Below are 16,881 nucleotides of genomic sequence, written 5' to 3' on the forward strand. Positions count from 1 at the left end.
GTACTACATGGTTTTAGTAAATCTGAAGACAAAAATCTGCAGAAAATCTAAGGCTCCATGCACAATGAGGCTCATAAACGTAAATTTTTGGGAGTTTGGGCATTTTTTTTTTTTTTAACAGCTCATAAACTCCCCTTTATGTTATCCTATGTGTCTATGCACACATGGACGTTTATGGATGTTTATCATCAGGTGCGTTTATGGGCTGGTTTCTGAACGCCATAAAATCACGCTCAGGAGTCGTTTTTCTGACCACAGAAAATGCCAAATGCTCATAAACGCTAATAAACATCGATAAACGCTCAAAAACGCGGCTCACCAGCGTTTTTTTAACGGTTAGATCCATTGGAAAAAAAAATGCTAACGTGGAAAAACGCAAAAAAATGCTAATAAACGCTATTGCAAAAACGTTGAAAGACTCACTGCAAAGCGTTTTTATAAGGTTATTTTAACAGCCAGTGTGCATGGAGCCTAATAGTCTGTATGGGGCCTAAAGCTCGAAGCTTAATAATAATAATTGATTTTTTTTCTCTTCCAACGTTTTGGAGCTTCGAGCTTTCCATTTTAATTTATTTCAATAAAAATATATTAAAACGGAAAGCTCAAAGCTCCAAAATGTTGGAAGAGAAAAATAAATCATTAATTCTCTATGGAGATGGTTCACATCTCCACTCCAAATCGCCTGAAGCTCGAAAAAGTTCTGGCGCTTTTTCTGCAGCTCGAATCGGGCAGATTTGAGTGTTTTTGGCATGTTTTTATTCCCATAGAAATTAATAGAAATTTGCCATTCACATGTTTTTGTGCGCCTTCGCACATTTTGTTGCGTGTTTTTGCCCGATTTTCTATTCAAATTAAAAAAAAAGTAATATATGAATAAATAAATGTAAACTAAATACACAAATAGCTAAAAATCATCATAAATAAATTAAATCAATTAATAATATGTAATAATAAACTGAAATTAAAACTGTTGTCTGTATAGTGATGTGCAGTGTATGACAGTATACTTACTAATATCTGATGTACCTCTGGTTCTATTTTACATTTTGTATGCTCTGTAAACTTCACTCAATAAAAACTTTTTTGTTTGTGGAAAATAATAATAATATGTAATAATACATAAATAATTAACCCATAACCTTAAAAAAGATTACATAAATTATTATTATTTATAATAATAATAATAATAATAATAATAAAATATTAATAAACACCCAAACCTGAACAAAAAAATATTAATAATAAAAATGATAATAGATTTATTTATTTTTTGTTAGGGTTAGGGTGTTAGGTATTTATTATTATTTTTTATTTTATTTTTTTAAGGGTTAGGGGTTAATTATTTATTTGCCATTACTTAGTATTCATTTATTGAATTTATTTATTATTTATTTAAGTTTATTTTTATTTATTTGTGTATTTATTTTACATTTATTTATTCATTTATATTGTTATTATTATTATTATTATTATTATTAGAATTAACACCCTAACAAAAAAACAATAATAATAAATAACCCTATGTCAGGAAGCTAGTTCAGCTAATACTAATTCTCATATAGCTAATACTAATTCTTCTGCAGCTAATGTGTCTGCATTTAATGCAAATTCTTCTGCAGCTACTGCTCATTCCCATACAGCTAATGCTTGTGCACACAGACAAGCTCAGGCTAATATCTAGCGTGCACTTACACATAGGACCACCCTGTTGTCTTACCGTGTATGACCCTAGCACACCATGGCTACATCCCTGACTGTGGCAGTCACATCCTAGTAAGCTACTGGCACCTGTGCTTCTTTGAGCCTTGTACTTCTGTCACCTCATCCAGGGATGCTCAGACCAGAGCATACCTCACAACTTTTTGAGATAGGAATGAGGGACACCTATCAGCAAAAGTATGCAGGCATAGGATACACTCCATGCCACGCCCCCTTAAAGGAGAATTGTGCAAAAACAAGATTGGTTAAACCCACAAGTGATTTTTTTTTACCACTACTATTCCTTTATATTGCCTTTTGGAATTTACAAATGCAGCAATTTAGAAATCAGATGAAAGGTTTAGCCCTGGGAAACACTTTTTGATAGATAACAAGTGCATTTTATGTACAACTGTGTAGAGCAGAGGGGTAAATTAGGAGGAATGAGGGACAGAGGGACATTGCTTCAAATAAGGGACAGTCCCTCAAAATCAGGGACAGTTGGGAGCTATGCCAGAGCTGCAAGGGAAGCCCTCTTGTCAACTCGGCCTCCAACCAAGGTACAGCATATGATACCCTAACCCCTAATCTTAACCCTAACCTTAACTCTAACCCCTCTAAAAATATTAATAATAATAAAAAAGTAAATAAAAGCTAATGCAAAAGCTAAAAAGTTGAAATACCTAGCAACATATGATGCAACAAATGATAGTTTTCTCCATTGGCTAATAAAAAAAACACCAAAGTAGGCGGTAAATCTCTGCGGTGTGAAAGGTCTAAAGATTTGTTTTCGCTCAACAGCACAGATGATGAGTCTCCTTGCTGGGCTATTGTATTCTAACAGAGGGCTCCAGCGACTGTCAGAATACCTGAACAGTGCCTACATCTGAATGGATACAGGAGGTGTCTGGGCTTCTTCAACAAAACTCAATTGTTTAACCTAAATGGTGGTCTGATTATGTCAGTATTTTTGAATGTCAAAGCAGTACATTGTTTTGCATGTAGGCCTGTAATTCTTAAGAATAACTCACTTAAATCTGTCCAAACAAGAGTCTAGTAGACACAAAATCATAAATTATAATATAATAAATAATAAAAAAAAAAAATTAAAATAATAATAATTGAATTCAATAATGTAATCACACCAAAAAACACTGAAATTTGTCCAAACAAGGGTGCAATATTACTAGTCACTGTAATACTAGACACTGCATATTGGCTTAGTAAACATCCCAGGTATGAAAATGTTGAAACATGGGACTGCAGAAAGTTTGATGTCATAATCAGAACAATAGAACCTGGTTTATTTTCTGATTTTCTTTCCACTATCATCTTGCTTTGAACAACAAACCACGCACATCCTTGTGGGTGCTGACTTTTTCTCGGTTGGTGGGAATGCAGTCCATGAAATGAGGACCAGTCAGGCGTTCCAGGTTGACAACACCAATAGCACCACGTCCATCTCTATTCACAGCCATTGATGGTGTTTAGTGGTTCACAAAGATACGTTTAGCAACTTTTGGCAACAAATGAAGTAAGAATGAATCACAGGTTTGTCACTCTTTTTTTTGAGCAGCATGTAGGCATTTCACAAGCAAGCATTGCTCAAGAAGATGTATAAAGATCTCTTTGTAGTTCTTCTTTTGCTGTTTCCTCATTGCTGGGTAGAATGTCATTGCTTGGTCGGCTCTGTCGACCAAGCAAGCATGGTGTTATTGCAGTCTATCACAACTTGTGGCTTCATGATTTCTTCACCACCTTTCGTGCGTACCATAACAGTGGAGGTATTATGAACTGTACTCATTAGGCACACATCTTCCTTGTCACGCCATCACCGTGCCATCATTTTACCTTTCTGACAATCAACCATTTCTCCAGTCTTCAGCTTCCTATTGCCAAACATTAGTGGCATGTCACGCCGGTTAGCCCTAACGGTTCCATAGGCTTCTGTTTTTTTTTGCAGAAGAAACTCATTAAGTTCAGGAGACGTATAAAATATGTTGGTTGTTATACAATAGACCTGATTTAGCAATGGCTCAATGAGTGAAAGAACGGAAGATGTTGCCATTCCATAGTTGCTGTATTTTGGATTGAATTTTGTTCCTTTTCCAGTGTATATGACTGAATTCCAAATGTAGCCAGTTGATGATTCGCATAGCATGTAGGATTTTACACCAAATCGTGCACTCTTTGATGCAAGTATCATAACCAGCTGAGCCTTCCCTTGTAGGCCATTAGACTTTCATCTATGCTGATATCTCTTTCTGGCACATAGCTCAGTTGGAAATTATTTAGAATGATTTGAGATACTTCCCAAATTTTCTTTAGTTTTGGTGCAGGATGAGTAGTTTCATCAAATTATTTGTTGTTTTTGAAGTGTACAAATTTAATGATCAGGGAAAATTTGTACTCCGACATGACCATGCCAAAGAATGGAGTGGCAAGTTATTTATTAGTTGTCCAATACCACTTCTGCAGGAGTTTCCCCACGACTCCCTGAAGTATTATTAGGCTCAGAAATTTCAAAATGTCATCTTTGGTCACTGGTTCCTACTTTCTGCTTCTTGGAAACTTCTGATGCAGAGTAGCTAATTATTGCTCTTTGTACCGGTTTGTCTCAGTAACTATTTTTTCATTAACCTCATCGGTCAGAAATAATTGTAAGTATGCAAAGGGTTTGTCGTGTTCAATGTCTACTTTCATACCAGATGCTCTAGTAAGTGGGGATCTTGGGGGCACTGCCTGATCCATACCACAGTCAATAGAGCACCAAGATCACACATCACTGAGCTCAGTCGCAGAATCGTCGCTGTCGTCACTTTTAGTGTCTGATGATGAATTTCCCCACGAATCACTATCGCTCAATTCTGCAAGTGATTCTAATTTACTATCGTTGTTTTCTAGCTGGTCTAAAGCTGCTTTTCACCTAAAGGGATACTTTTTGGATGCCATGGACGTTCTCAAGTTTCCAGGCAGAAAGAACAGTATATAAAAGTGCAGGCAGGGCACTTTACATAGCACTAGGGACAAAATTGAGGTGAAATGGTTTTATACAGTAATATAATCCTAACAGATCACAATGTATTAAAATGTATTGTGTGCATGTCATGTTTTGTTTACTTTTTGGAATTGCCCACACAGTTCTGCCCCCCTTCGTCACCGGCGCTTGCAGGGAAGGTAACTCGGAAGACGGATGCCAGCATCGGCTGGAGGACACACTGGAAGGACATCAGGGAATCATAGTGACAAGGTAAGTGACACTACAAGGATACCACAGTGTAACCCCGAGCAAGGCTCGGGGTTACCGCTTTTGATACTGAAAACGAACCCCAAGCCACACTGAGGATTACCACCAGGGAGGTTAAATGACTTTTGCTGAGCTGGGTTGGGTCAAAAGGGGCGATTCAGTATAAATCATCTGAAATTTAAGCCATGTATGGCAACCCAAGTCCCAGTTAACACTTGTTACATAGTTACATAGTAGGTGAGGTTGAAAAAAGACACAAGTCCATAAAGTCCAACCACTGTGTGTGATTATATGTCAATATTACATTGTATATCTCTTCTCCAGAGAGAATAAGTTCAGTGCTCGCAACTTTTCTTCATAACTAATACCCTCTAGTCACTTTATTAGCTTTGTTGCATTTCTCTGTACTTGCTCCATTTCCAGTACATCCTTCCTGAGGACTGGTGTCCCGAACTGGACAGCATACTCCAGGAGAGGCCGGACCAGAGTCTTGTAGAGTGGGAAAATGACCACTTTATCTCTTGAGTTAATCCCCTTTTTAATGCATGCCACTATTCTGTTTGTTTCGTTAGCAGCAGTTTGGCATTGCATGCCATTGCTGAGCCTATCATCTACTAGGATCCCTAGGTCCTTTTCCATCCTAGATTCCCCCAGAGGTTCTCCCCCCAGTGAGTATATTGCATTCATATTTTTGCCACCCAAATGCATTATTTTAAATCTTTCCACATTAAACCTCATTTGCCATGTAGTTGCCCACCCCATTAATTTGTTCAGATCTTCTTGCAAGGTTTCCACATCCTGCAGAGAAGTTATTGCCCTGCTTAGCTTAGTATCGTCCATAAATACAGAGATTGAACTGCCTATCCCATCCTTTATGAACAAATTAAATAGGATTGGTCCCAGCACAGAACCCAGGGGGACCCTTCTTTCCACCCCTGACCATTCTGAGTACTCCCCATTTATCACTACCTTCCAAACTCGCCCTTGAAGCCAGTTTTCAATCCATGTATTCACCCTATGGTCCATGCCAACGGACCTTACTTTGTACAGTAAACATTTATGGGGAACCATGTCAAATGCTTTTGCAAAATCAAGATACACCACATCTACGGGCCTTCTTTTATCTAGATGGCAGCTCACCTCCTCAGAAGGTTAATAGATTGGTTTGGCATGAATGATTCTTCATGAATCCATGCTGATTACTGCTAATAATACCATTTTCTTTGTTCCTTATCATCCCCTCCAGGAGCTTGCATACTATATTTTTATTTTTTTTTGGTCCACAAATTTTTTGCATACTATTGATGTTAGGCTAACTGGTCTGTAATTCCCAGGGATGTATCTTGCCCTTTTTTAAATATTTGTGCTACATTGGCTTTTCTCCAATCAGCTGGTTCCATTCCCATTAGTAGACTGTCAGTAAAAATTAGGAACAATGGTCTGACAGTTACTTGATTAAGTTCCCTTAGGACCCTCGGGTGCAAGCCATCTGGTCCCGGTGACCTATTAATGTTACGTTTCCCAAGTCTATCTCTAATTCTGTCCTTTGTTAGAAATGAGGGTGCTTCCAGTGATGTGTCATGAGGATAAACATGTGTTTGGGGGACAGTAACAGCAAGTGGTCCCCAACTCTAACTGTCCCCCCCAGGCTGCAAATGCTTCACATCATGGTGCAGCAAAGACTCTCCCTGCTGCATTCAACAGTCTGTACCACGCAATGACTCTGATCCATTCAAGTGAAATGAGCCATGCTGCAACTGCATGCATTGCACATGGTTGCGGAGCAGGATTTTTAGGGGATAAAATAGGCAGTGAGGAGTTGACATCACCATCACTCAAATGCCCTCTGAACAGCAATCCACCACAGATTGCTCTTCTGGGTGAAGAGGTTCTTCACCCTGTAAACAAAAATTTTAAAACTTTAATAAGCACACACTTACCTGTCCCAGGATCCAGCGATGTCCTCCACCGACCCGGCTCTTTGCCAGTTTTTGGGTCCAGCCACCAGCATCCTAACTGTGGGCAGTAGACTCTGACCCACTGCGCATGTGCAAGCCCAGTAAATTGTCTCGCAGTCTCCTGGAACCTGTGACTTGTCACAAGAGGCTGTGGGAGGAAGGAGGGGGCTGAAAAAAATCAGGTACCAGCCCCCCCAAAAAGACATTTCAAATATTAGAGATGGGGCGGGGGTGAAGCAGAACTTCCCCCTTCCCCCACCAATACTGCATGTTTGCCAGATAACTACTCAGTGCAATAATTAGTGTCTTGGAAAATTACTGTAACCATGATTGTGATTATCTATAAGGCTAGGTTCATATTGCTGTGATCTGACTTTCAGTGCAATTATGTAGTGCTACTTGGTGTGGTTTGTATATTCTATGGGGCCAAAATTGCACTTGAATCGAACCAAAATAGTACAGGAACCTTTTCCATAATCACTCTGAGCTGATTTACATTGATGTGAATGGGCATTATAAATAAAACAATGTTATTTCCATGGCCGTGCGTTTCTGTGCATCTCAAGACACATCTGAAATCACACTAGTGTGAAGCAGGCCTAAAACATGAACTAATAATTGGACATAATGACAGGTTTGGTAAACACTATACTAAGCCATACTTACTATAGGATGGAAACAACCAAGACCTACTATAAGATTATACATAAGTGGCACCTGGCCCAAAGTTACAACTTTGACAACTTTGACAAATGACAACTTTTTTTATTCATTTTGATGGTATGGATTATCCATTATGGCCAACTGTTGTCTTTTTTTTTTTTTAAATGCCAGTCCTCCTCTTTGTTGCAGCTAGGTCTTCTTTATATCTCATTTATTTTACAGAATGCAGCAAGGTGTGTAAAAATCTCTCTAATAGAGTAGAAGAAGTGAGATTCTGTGGTAGGTAAAGCTTACCTCTAGACTTCCTAGAGCTATAAAAAGCCAGTGGACGCTTCAGTTGGCCAACATTGACCCATGACATAAACATCTGTTGAGGGTAGACTTGCTTTTGATTTTAATATCCTCAGGTTGCTCTTACCTACGGGTGTGTTTCTCAAAGAACTGCCAATTTCCATGTCATATACTTGGGTTTGCAGCTCATCCACACGCTGGAAAGCTTCACATTTTAGGGTTCTTTCCTGTACGAGCTGTGATTTTATCTAGAATGTTAATATAAATATCATTAGTTATGGCAGCTCCATATCTTAGGGACATATTTACAATGCAGTGAAGCTGACATTCACCGATCCACTGTAGTTGAATCTTCTTGGTGCATGTGTTTTAAATCATAGTTTTTGACTCACCACCAGTGAATGTTTGGTGAAGGTTACATTCAATGCTTTCTTTTGTAACACTGGGTTCTTGGTCCAATTTCTATCACAGACACCATATGCAGTAAATTGTATGTGTTTCCCATGTTTGAAAGACAGCTGTATTTTTCTAACATAACATTTCTTCTTAAAGGGTAACTGCACCTTTTAATACAAAAAAGAAAAAAAGATGTGCAAAACACAACAGCAACTAGAGCTACCCCTTATTGGGTAGCTTTAGTTGGTATCATGTTTTCCAAAGTTTTTTTTGTATTATTAGTACATTTGTGGTGACACCACCCTAAATGATAGGGATAGGCGCCATTAATAATTATTGGATTCCCCCGACTGGACATGTGCAGAAAGAAAAATTTAGTTTCTTTTTGACTTGTTATTTACATACATTTGTTTAGTTAAACTTCTTTAATTTGTTCCTTTAAATCTAATTGATTGAAATTTTCCAAATTCCATTCGAATTGCATTCGAATCAAATTCCATTCGAAATTGAATTTATTCTATTCGAAATGAGAATTTTGGATGATGGTTATATTTTTTCTAATCCATTATATTCTGTTGTTTTTTCTAATCTATTTTTTTACTTTCTATTCTTTTCTTTTCTATTATAGCACAAGTGAATTGGTTCATTTATGAACAGGTAAAAGGAGTCCTTCGGATCAATTCCTACGTTAAAAAAAGTCCTGCAAGCAGCGTCTTTGGTGCCTCCCCTGCCCATTTAAATGAATGGGCATCGCTGCCGAAGCGTCTGCAAAGCACTTCGGCAGCGGCGCTACATGGGCACTATTAACCCTTTCTTCGGCCGCTAGCAAGGGTTAAAAGTGCCCCGCTAGCGACCGAAAAGGTGAAGCGCAGGTAAAATTAGTGAGGCTTACTGCTATCGCGACTGTGCTGTTAGTGTGAAAGGGCTCTTAAGTTTGCTGCTGGCAAATGTGCAGAAACCCTCCTGCCTATGCAGCTTTTCATGGTGCAGGAACTGCACAGAGTGAATTGGCCAAGATAAGAGTTCATCTTTTTCTGATGATAAAGCACACAGCCTTATGGATATAAAAAATGATATGAATAGGTGCTAGTCCTTCTGTATGAAATATACACAATATCCAGTGATGTTGATAGATTCAACACATCTAGAAATGTGGTGTAAAGTACCACTATATCGAATAAAGGAAAGTCCACAATCATTGTGATATTGCAAAATCAAGCATAAAGTGCTAATTTCTTCTTTATATTAAAAAAATGATGTGTTAATCCTGTGCATTTCATGCGCAATGCATCCTCAGGAAGCTCACAGTCAGTGACTACACTATAAAAATTATCTCTGTATTCTCTTGTTTACTCTAACTGAGTGAATGAGAATTCCTACTAGTGACATCCAGAAGCAGGTTGGCATTTGGGCTCCTATGGAGAAGACCTGGAATCCCATGCTCAGGATCTAACACATAAGGCTTGTTGGTTGCTTTGTCGGCCGCAACCATCTGGTGAGTGTACATTTTGCCTGGGCATGTGGAGAAGCACTTTTTTAAATATAAAGAAGAAATGATCACTTTATACTTGATTTTGCAAGATCACGGTGATTGTGGACTTTACAATGCCTTTATTCAATATAGTTGGACTTTACACCACATTTATAGATGCGTTGAATCTACCAACATCACTAGATGTTGTGTATAATTCATACAGAAGGACAAGTGCCTAATTGTTTGATTTTTTTTATGTTGGAAGTGTTATACACTTAAAGGAGTAGTACGTTTATTTTTATTTTCATTTATTTCATATGATGGTGCCATCTTTGTATTAGCCTTATAGATGTGCCACTTCATCATGAATTTTTTTAGGCACTGAAAGGCAGCACTGACTGACATCACTGATGGGCACAGATTGGCATCACTGATGGGTACAGATTGACATCACTGCTGGGAACTGTTGGGGCTGAAATGTTAATCAGGGCACTGATTATCTGTACAGGTCTCCCCTGTGAGGAGATGCCGCTGATCGTCTCTCCTCTCCTAATACTCTGTCAGTGTGAGGTGAGGAGCTTCGATAACAGACATTTCCTTGTTAACATGCGATCAGTTTTAATTGGACACAGCTGATCAGATCGGTAAAGAGCCTCGTCATCAGCTCTTTACTGAGATTGGGGTTGCGCCATCTCCCAGAGACACAGCGCGCCCACTGTGCTGCGAGCCCCCCCCCCCCCCCCCGCAGATACGCAAGCGCAGTGAGACTGAGGAGATGTCATATGACGTCCTGGAATGAGAGGGCATCCCGCCTACCGTCATTTGTCTATATTGTAGGCAGGAGGGGGTTAAAGTTGTATTAAACCCAAAACCAAAAATGTATTATATTGCAGCTTACCAATCATTAGATGTAGTGGCTGCATTAGTTGTCTTTCCCCCATGTCTTCACCTGGTAAGCTGAACAGTAACACACCTAATATATTAGAGTGCCCCCACCGCTCTGGATGAATGAGAACAGGAGGCACAGCAGACAGCAGCATTGTCAGTCTGGGGGAGAGAATATTATATCTAATAGCAGATTTAAATACACTAACACACCAGCTTGTAGACTAGGATGCCAAGGCACGCCCCTGCTCCTCCCTCTTCCAAACTAACAGACTAAATTAAGACTGCATTGCCCACTGTTAACTCTTTCCTGTGAAGACCGGACGTTCAGGGAAGCAGCACTGAGAAAGCAAGAGCCAGCACCATTGAAAGTTGTAAACTGCAAGTGCTGGAGTAAGAATTTTAAGAAATAGTTTACCGGGAAATATATATATATTTTTTTATGCTCGATGTGTTAAGATAAAAAATGCTGAGGGTTTAAAACCACCTAAACCTCATAACAACCAAAGTAATATCTTCATTTTTAGCACTGCTTCAGTTTAGTCACAATAACCTTTATTAAACCATTTCTCGCCGAGCGTATACAGATGTGCATACTTGGCTTTCAGAGATTATACAGGGATGATGCCCGCAGCTGCAGGCATCATCCCGGTAAGGTTGTTTAGAGCTGGCATTCGGCTATCCAGGGATAACAACCGATGCCGCTAAAAGCCATCACAACGGCTTTTATGGCACCGGTTTTAAAAAAAATATACAGTATTCAGAATCGCAGAACGGCGATCTGAATACTTTGAAGTGCAAAGGAGGGATTGGAGGTCTTTTAAACCCCTGATCCCTCCATAAAGAGGACCTGTCACTACCTATCACTGTCACAAGGGATGTTTACATTCCTTGTGACAGCAATAAAAGTGATCAAAAAAGATTTTTTTTTAAACGCAACTTAATATAAAAATAAATAAAATAGACTATGCAATGCACTTGAAATGTACCTGACAAATCTTTAAATAAAAAATAGTTATTGATAAGAATAAATAAGAAAAAAAAAGAATTTTTAAAGCGCCCTCTCCCTGCGAGCTCACGCAGCAAAGAAAATGCACATGGAAGTTGCGCCTGCATATGTAAACGGTGTTCAAATCACACCTGTGAGGTATCGCCGCGATCGTTAGAATGAGAGCAATAATTCTAGCACTAGACCTCCTCTGTAACTCTAACCTAGTAACCGTAAAAAATAAAAATAAAATGTAAAGCCTCGCCTATGGAGATTTTTAGGTACTGTAGTTTGTCGCCATTCCACGAGTGCATGCAATTATAAAGCGTGACATGTTTGGTATCTATTTACTAGGTGTAACATCATCTTTCACATTATATAAAAAAAATTGGGCCAACTTTACTGTTTCGTTTTTACACAAATACCGTGTAACATCAAATATTGCAACAATCGCCATTTTATTCTCTAGATTCTCTGCTAAAATATATATATAATGTTTGGGGGCTCTAAGTAATTTTCTAGCAAAAAATACAGATTTTAACTTGCAAACACCAAATGTCAGAAATGGGCTTGGTCATGAAAGGGTTAAACATAAAATACACATGTGCGGTCTTTACCTGCTTTACTTCTTTTTTAACTTTACTTTGCTGAATCTGGCTCATTTTAGTTGATCTGTCGGCTTCTTCAGTGAGTGAGCGCAGCTTCTGCTCTTTATCGCCAATGTCCACTAGTAGTTTATCCATGCTGGCGGACATAACACTATCAAACTGCTGTCTGCTTTTAGCCTCTTGTGAGTGTCTATGCTCAGACTCATCCAGCAGTTGTTTCTGTAAAGAGATAATGTTTATACATGAGGCCGGCTGTTACTTTTTGCATTTTCTGACTCATGTAGCCTTATATATATTTGCAAACCTAATTTTTAGCATGTTCCTTTTAATGCATATAGCATTGCAGTGAATACACTATGTAGCTGCCACTTGGAATGTGATTTTTCAGCAACTGTCACATTAGGCTTCTTTTTCTAGCTTGAAACAGAATTTGGTGAGAAGGGTGGTTTTAAATGCCAAAGAAAAATAAAAAATAAAAACTTATTTAGTACATCTCTGCAATATATGATCTTTTCCCATGTTTTATCTCTTTAACCACTTCAGCCCCACAAGGATTTACCCACTTCCTGACCAGGCCATTTTTTTCAATACGGCACTGCGTTTGTTTAACTGACAATTGCGCGGTCATGTGACGCTGTACCCAAATAAAATGGAACTAAAATAAAAATAAATCATACAGACAAATGTTTTATTGCAGAAGAAACCTTTACTTCTGCTTTAAACACACTGCAAGTACAGGAAAATAACTGTTGATGTGCCAGAAATACAGTGTGTGTCTACCTTCCTCTAGCTGACAACACAGTGCCTTTTCAGTTCTGAAATCCTAAGCCTATGGTTTCAGCCATACTTAACCACCTCCAGACCGCTGCACGCCGATATACGTCCTAAATTTGAAGAGGGATATCTTTATTATGGCAGCAGCTAGCTCCCAAAACCCTAGTATCCTCTTTTTCGGCGGGTGGTTTGGTTTCCGATAATAATGGTGTCTGTGGCAGATTCGCCGCAAGATCACTTTTATCGGCATCGGGAGAGGGCCCCCCCTCCCTCCGCACTCCGGTGCCCTCCGCCACTTACTGGAGCTGTCAGTAGCAGCGGAGGCGATCGGATACCTCTCCTTCCTGGGTATGGAGACGAGTGAGGGGAAGATGGCCCACCCATCTTCATAGCATTGCAGGGCGGAAGCAACATCAAAACGTCACTTCCTCCCATAGGTCTTAACCAGTTCCCGACCGGTGCACGCCGATGTACGTTGGCAGAATGGCACGGGCAGGCATATTGGCGTACAGGTACATCCATTTTTAAATGCCGCCCTGCCATCGTGTGCGCACCACCGGCGGCGTGCTCACACGCCGGTCAGGACCCCCGCGAGTCCCGTCGCGGGTCCCGTGGACTCAATCGCAGCGGGGATACCCGCGTTCGTCTCACGGGGCAGCTGAACGAGGAGATGCCGTTGTAAACAGCATCTGCCCGTTCTGCGTAGCAACCAGTGAGGCTGATCTCTGCTCCATGTGATTGGAGCAGAGATCAGTGTTCACTAACGCAAAGCCCAGCCCCCCACAGTTAGTAACATGCCCCTAGTAACACTTAACCCCTACACTGCCACCCCTTGGTTAACCCCTTCACTGCCAGTGTCATTTACACAGGAATCAATGCATTTGTATAGCATTGATTGATGTATAAATGAAAATGGTCCCAAAAATTTGTAGAAAATGTCTGATGTGTCCGCCACAATGTCGCAGTCACAATAAAAATCGCCGATCGCCGCCATTACTAGTAAAAAAAAAAAATTATTAATAAAAATGCCATAAAACTATCCCCTATTTTGTAAACGCTATAACTTTTGCGTAAACCAATCAATAATCGCTTATTGCGATTTTTTTACCAAAACTATGTAGAAGAATACGTATCGGCCTAAACTGAGGGAAACATTTTTTTTATATATTTTTGGGGGATATTTATTATAACAAAAAGTTAAAAATTATGCGTTTTTTTCAAAATTGTCGCTCTATTTTTGATTATAGCACAAAAAATAAAAACCGCAGGGGTGATCAAATACCACCAAAAGAAAGCTCTATTTGTGGGAAAAAAAGGACGTCAATTTTGTTTGGGAGCCACGTCGCATGACCACGCAAATGTCAGTTAAAGCGACACAGTGCCAAATCTCAAAAAGTGGTCTGGTCTTAAGCCAGCAAAATGGTCCGGTCTGAAAGTGGTTAAAGGGCCATTTAAAAAAAAAATGTAAATGCATTTTAGTGTAAATATGAGATCGTGTGCAAAAGCGAACGCAAAAGTGAGTAGCGCCCGCATATTAAAACGGTGTTCAAACCACACATGTGAGTTATTGCTGCGATCGGTAGAGCGAGAGCAATAACTCTAGCCCTAGACCTCCTCTATAACTTAAAAGATGCAACCTGTAGAATTTTTTAAACGTCGCCTATGGAGATTTGTAAGGGTAAAAGTTTGTCGCCATTCCACAAGCAGGCGCAATTTTTAGGTGTGACATGTTGGGTATCAATTTACTTGGCGTAATAAATAAAAAAATTGTGGCTAACTTTACTGTTGTCTTATTTTTTAATTCAAAAAAGTGTATTTTTTCCAAAAATAAAGTGCGCTTGTAAGACCGATGTGCAAATACGGTGTGACAGAACGTATATGACCGCCATTGTATTCTCTAGGGTGTTAGGAAAAACGTATAATGTTTGGGGGTTCCCCTCAGCGGATTCCTCCCCCACTCTGGTGCCACAATTTTCTAGCAAAAAAAAAAAAAACATTTTTAACTTGTAAACAACACATCTCAGAAAGAGGCTTGGTCCTTAAGTAGTTAAAGGGTAACTCCACTTTTGTGGGAAAAAAAAATAGCAAATAAAGAAAAAAATAATATAGCATATACAATTGCGACACTCACGTCATTGATATTGAATGTTATTAAAAATCACCTTTCCCTTTCAATCTGCAGCTCTGTAATCTTCTGTGAAATGCAATGCAACATGTCTTCTTAGAGGCATTCTGTATACAGATGGTGTACAGAACGCCCCCCAGAAACAATTTCCTGCTTGTGTGATTCACCTTATTGATTTTACCAGAAGACTGCGCTAAGATACAAATCAGAATTTGAGCATCCCCTGCAACAAAAATGTCATTACTCCCAAAGGGAAATTGCGTCTAAATTATGTCTAAAGGGATGCTGACCCTGCAGCGTTCCTCATCAGAGCCTTGCAAGTGCAGCAGCTAATTGATAATTATAAAATCACTCCCATACAGGTTCTTTTCACGCACAGGCTCAGAAAAACAACTATTTCTTCAGAATAGAAAAAGGTAGGAATCTGCAACAAAGTTTGGTAAAATGCTTGCAATGTACATAGATCAACCAGAGGAGAATGTTTATTTCTCAACAAAAGATGAGTTACTCTTTAATTTCTGATAGATTACATCCTCATGTCCCTATTCCACTCATCTCTATAACCCTCTTCCCTGATTCCTGGCAGAATCAACAGGTATTTATTTTTTTGCATTTATCACATATTAGTATTTATCACATTATAGTATTAACAGATATATTTAAAACACTTTCAATGGTACATTCAGCAGACAAAAAGGGAGCTAATAAAAGAATAATTTTTAGGGGTCACATACATTTCATTCATATCTCCTGGCAGATTTAAAAGAAAGAAAAAAATATATATTTTTTTAAATTGTTTAAGTATCCCTGCTTGAGATGTTTTTTTTTTTTTTACAACAGTATCATGTACCGGCTTACTCTAAAAGCAATTTGTGCTCTTTTGCATTGTAGAATTTTGCTAATCTAACGAATTTTCATGCACTGAGCATTGGACTAGGAGATGTTTAGACAGCATAGACAAGGCAGGATCACAGGAGAATGTCAGCAATGTGATAATGTTGTCATAGCTCAGTAAGCCCAATGGGTCACAAAGGAAGCTGCAACGGCAAACTACAGTGACTAAAGGGATTTATTGTTATTTCAATGGGCAGATGATTCACATGAATGTATTTTTAGCTGTTTTAGATATTTAGTGGTAGTCTCCAGCTTGTCGGGACACAACAGCTCAGCAGGGGAGATCTCTGGACTGACATCAGATTATTAGTACATCAGCTTCGTTCAGAGCTGTCAGTTTTTCTTTCGTTCAACCCACTGGGTTAAAAGAAAAAAAAAAACTCATAGTACGTACTAAGCTTTAGGCTGCCTTGGACTCAACAGCAGAAAGTTACAGGGGGTGACACCAAGATGTTATGTGGCACTGCTCTCTTTAGCATTCACGATCCACCCAAGACAGAATAAAGAGGATGTGATGTCATGCTGAAGACTCCTGGAAAAAGGTATGTATGGAGTGGTTTCTGAGCCCAAAGTTGAGCTCTAAAGCAGAATTCTAGGAATAAGTTTGAAAAAAAAACCTGCAGTGTAAAATAAAAAAATAAAAAGTCTCATGAGGTGTATGCCACCTTAAGGACAGTTGTACTTTCTGTAACATTTACACTTTCATTCTAGCTATACTTCCAGCTACAGTACATACACGGAAGCTGATGTTTGGTGTGTGTGCCCCGTTCTCCCTTTGTCCATTCACTGCTTTTTATTCTGTGAATGTTTCACAGAATACAAAGTGTTCTGTGAATGGTCAAGGGGAGAAGAGGGGCACACAAACAGTGTGATTTCTGTG

At 39.2% G+C, this 16,881-nt stretch overlaps 1 protein-coding gene across 1 annotated transcript in view; it reads right to left on the minus strand.

Moving 5' to 3' along the window:
* LOC143987941 (uncharacterized) overlaps positions 1–16,881 on the minus strand; it is a 214,809-nt gene that overhangs the window by 17,076 nt on the left and 180,852 nt on the right. The window contains exons 44-45 of the mRNA XM_077487143.1: positions 12,218–12,427; positions 7,985–8,105 (exon numbers count right to left, since the gene is read on the minus strand). Of these exons, the coding sequence (XP_077343269.1) occupies positions 7,985–8,105; positions 12,218–12,427 (331 nt within the window). The remainder of the gene's footprint in view (positions 1–7,984; positions 8,106–12,217; positions 12,428–16,881) is intronic.

This window comes from Lithobates pipiens, unplaced genomic scaffold, assembly GCF_037356315.1.
Source record: "Lithobates pipiens isolate NorthernLeopardFrog02 unplaced genomic scaffold, aLitPip1_a1.2 Scaffold_18, whole genome shotgun sequence".
Lineage (NCBI taxonomy): Eukaryota > Metazoa > Chordata > Amphibia > Anura > Ranidae > Lithobates > Lithobates pipiens.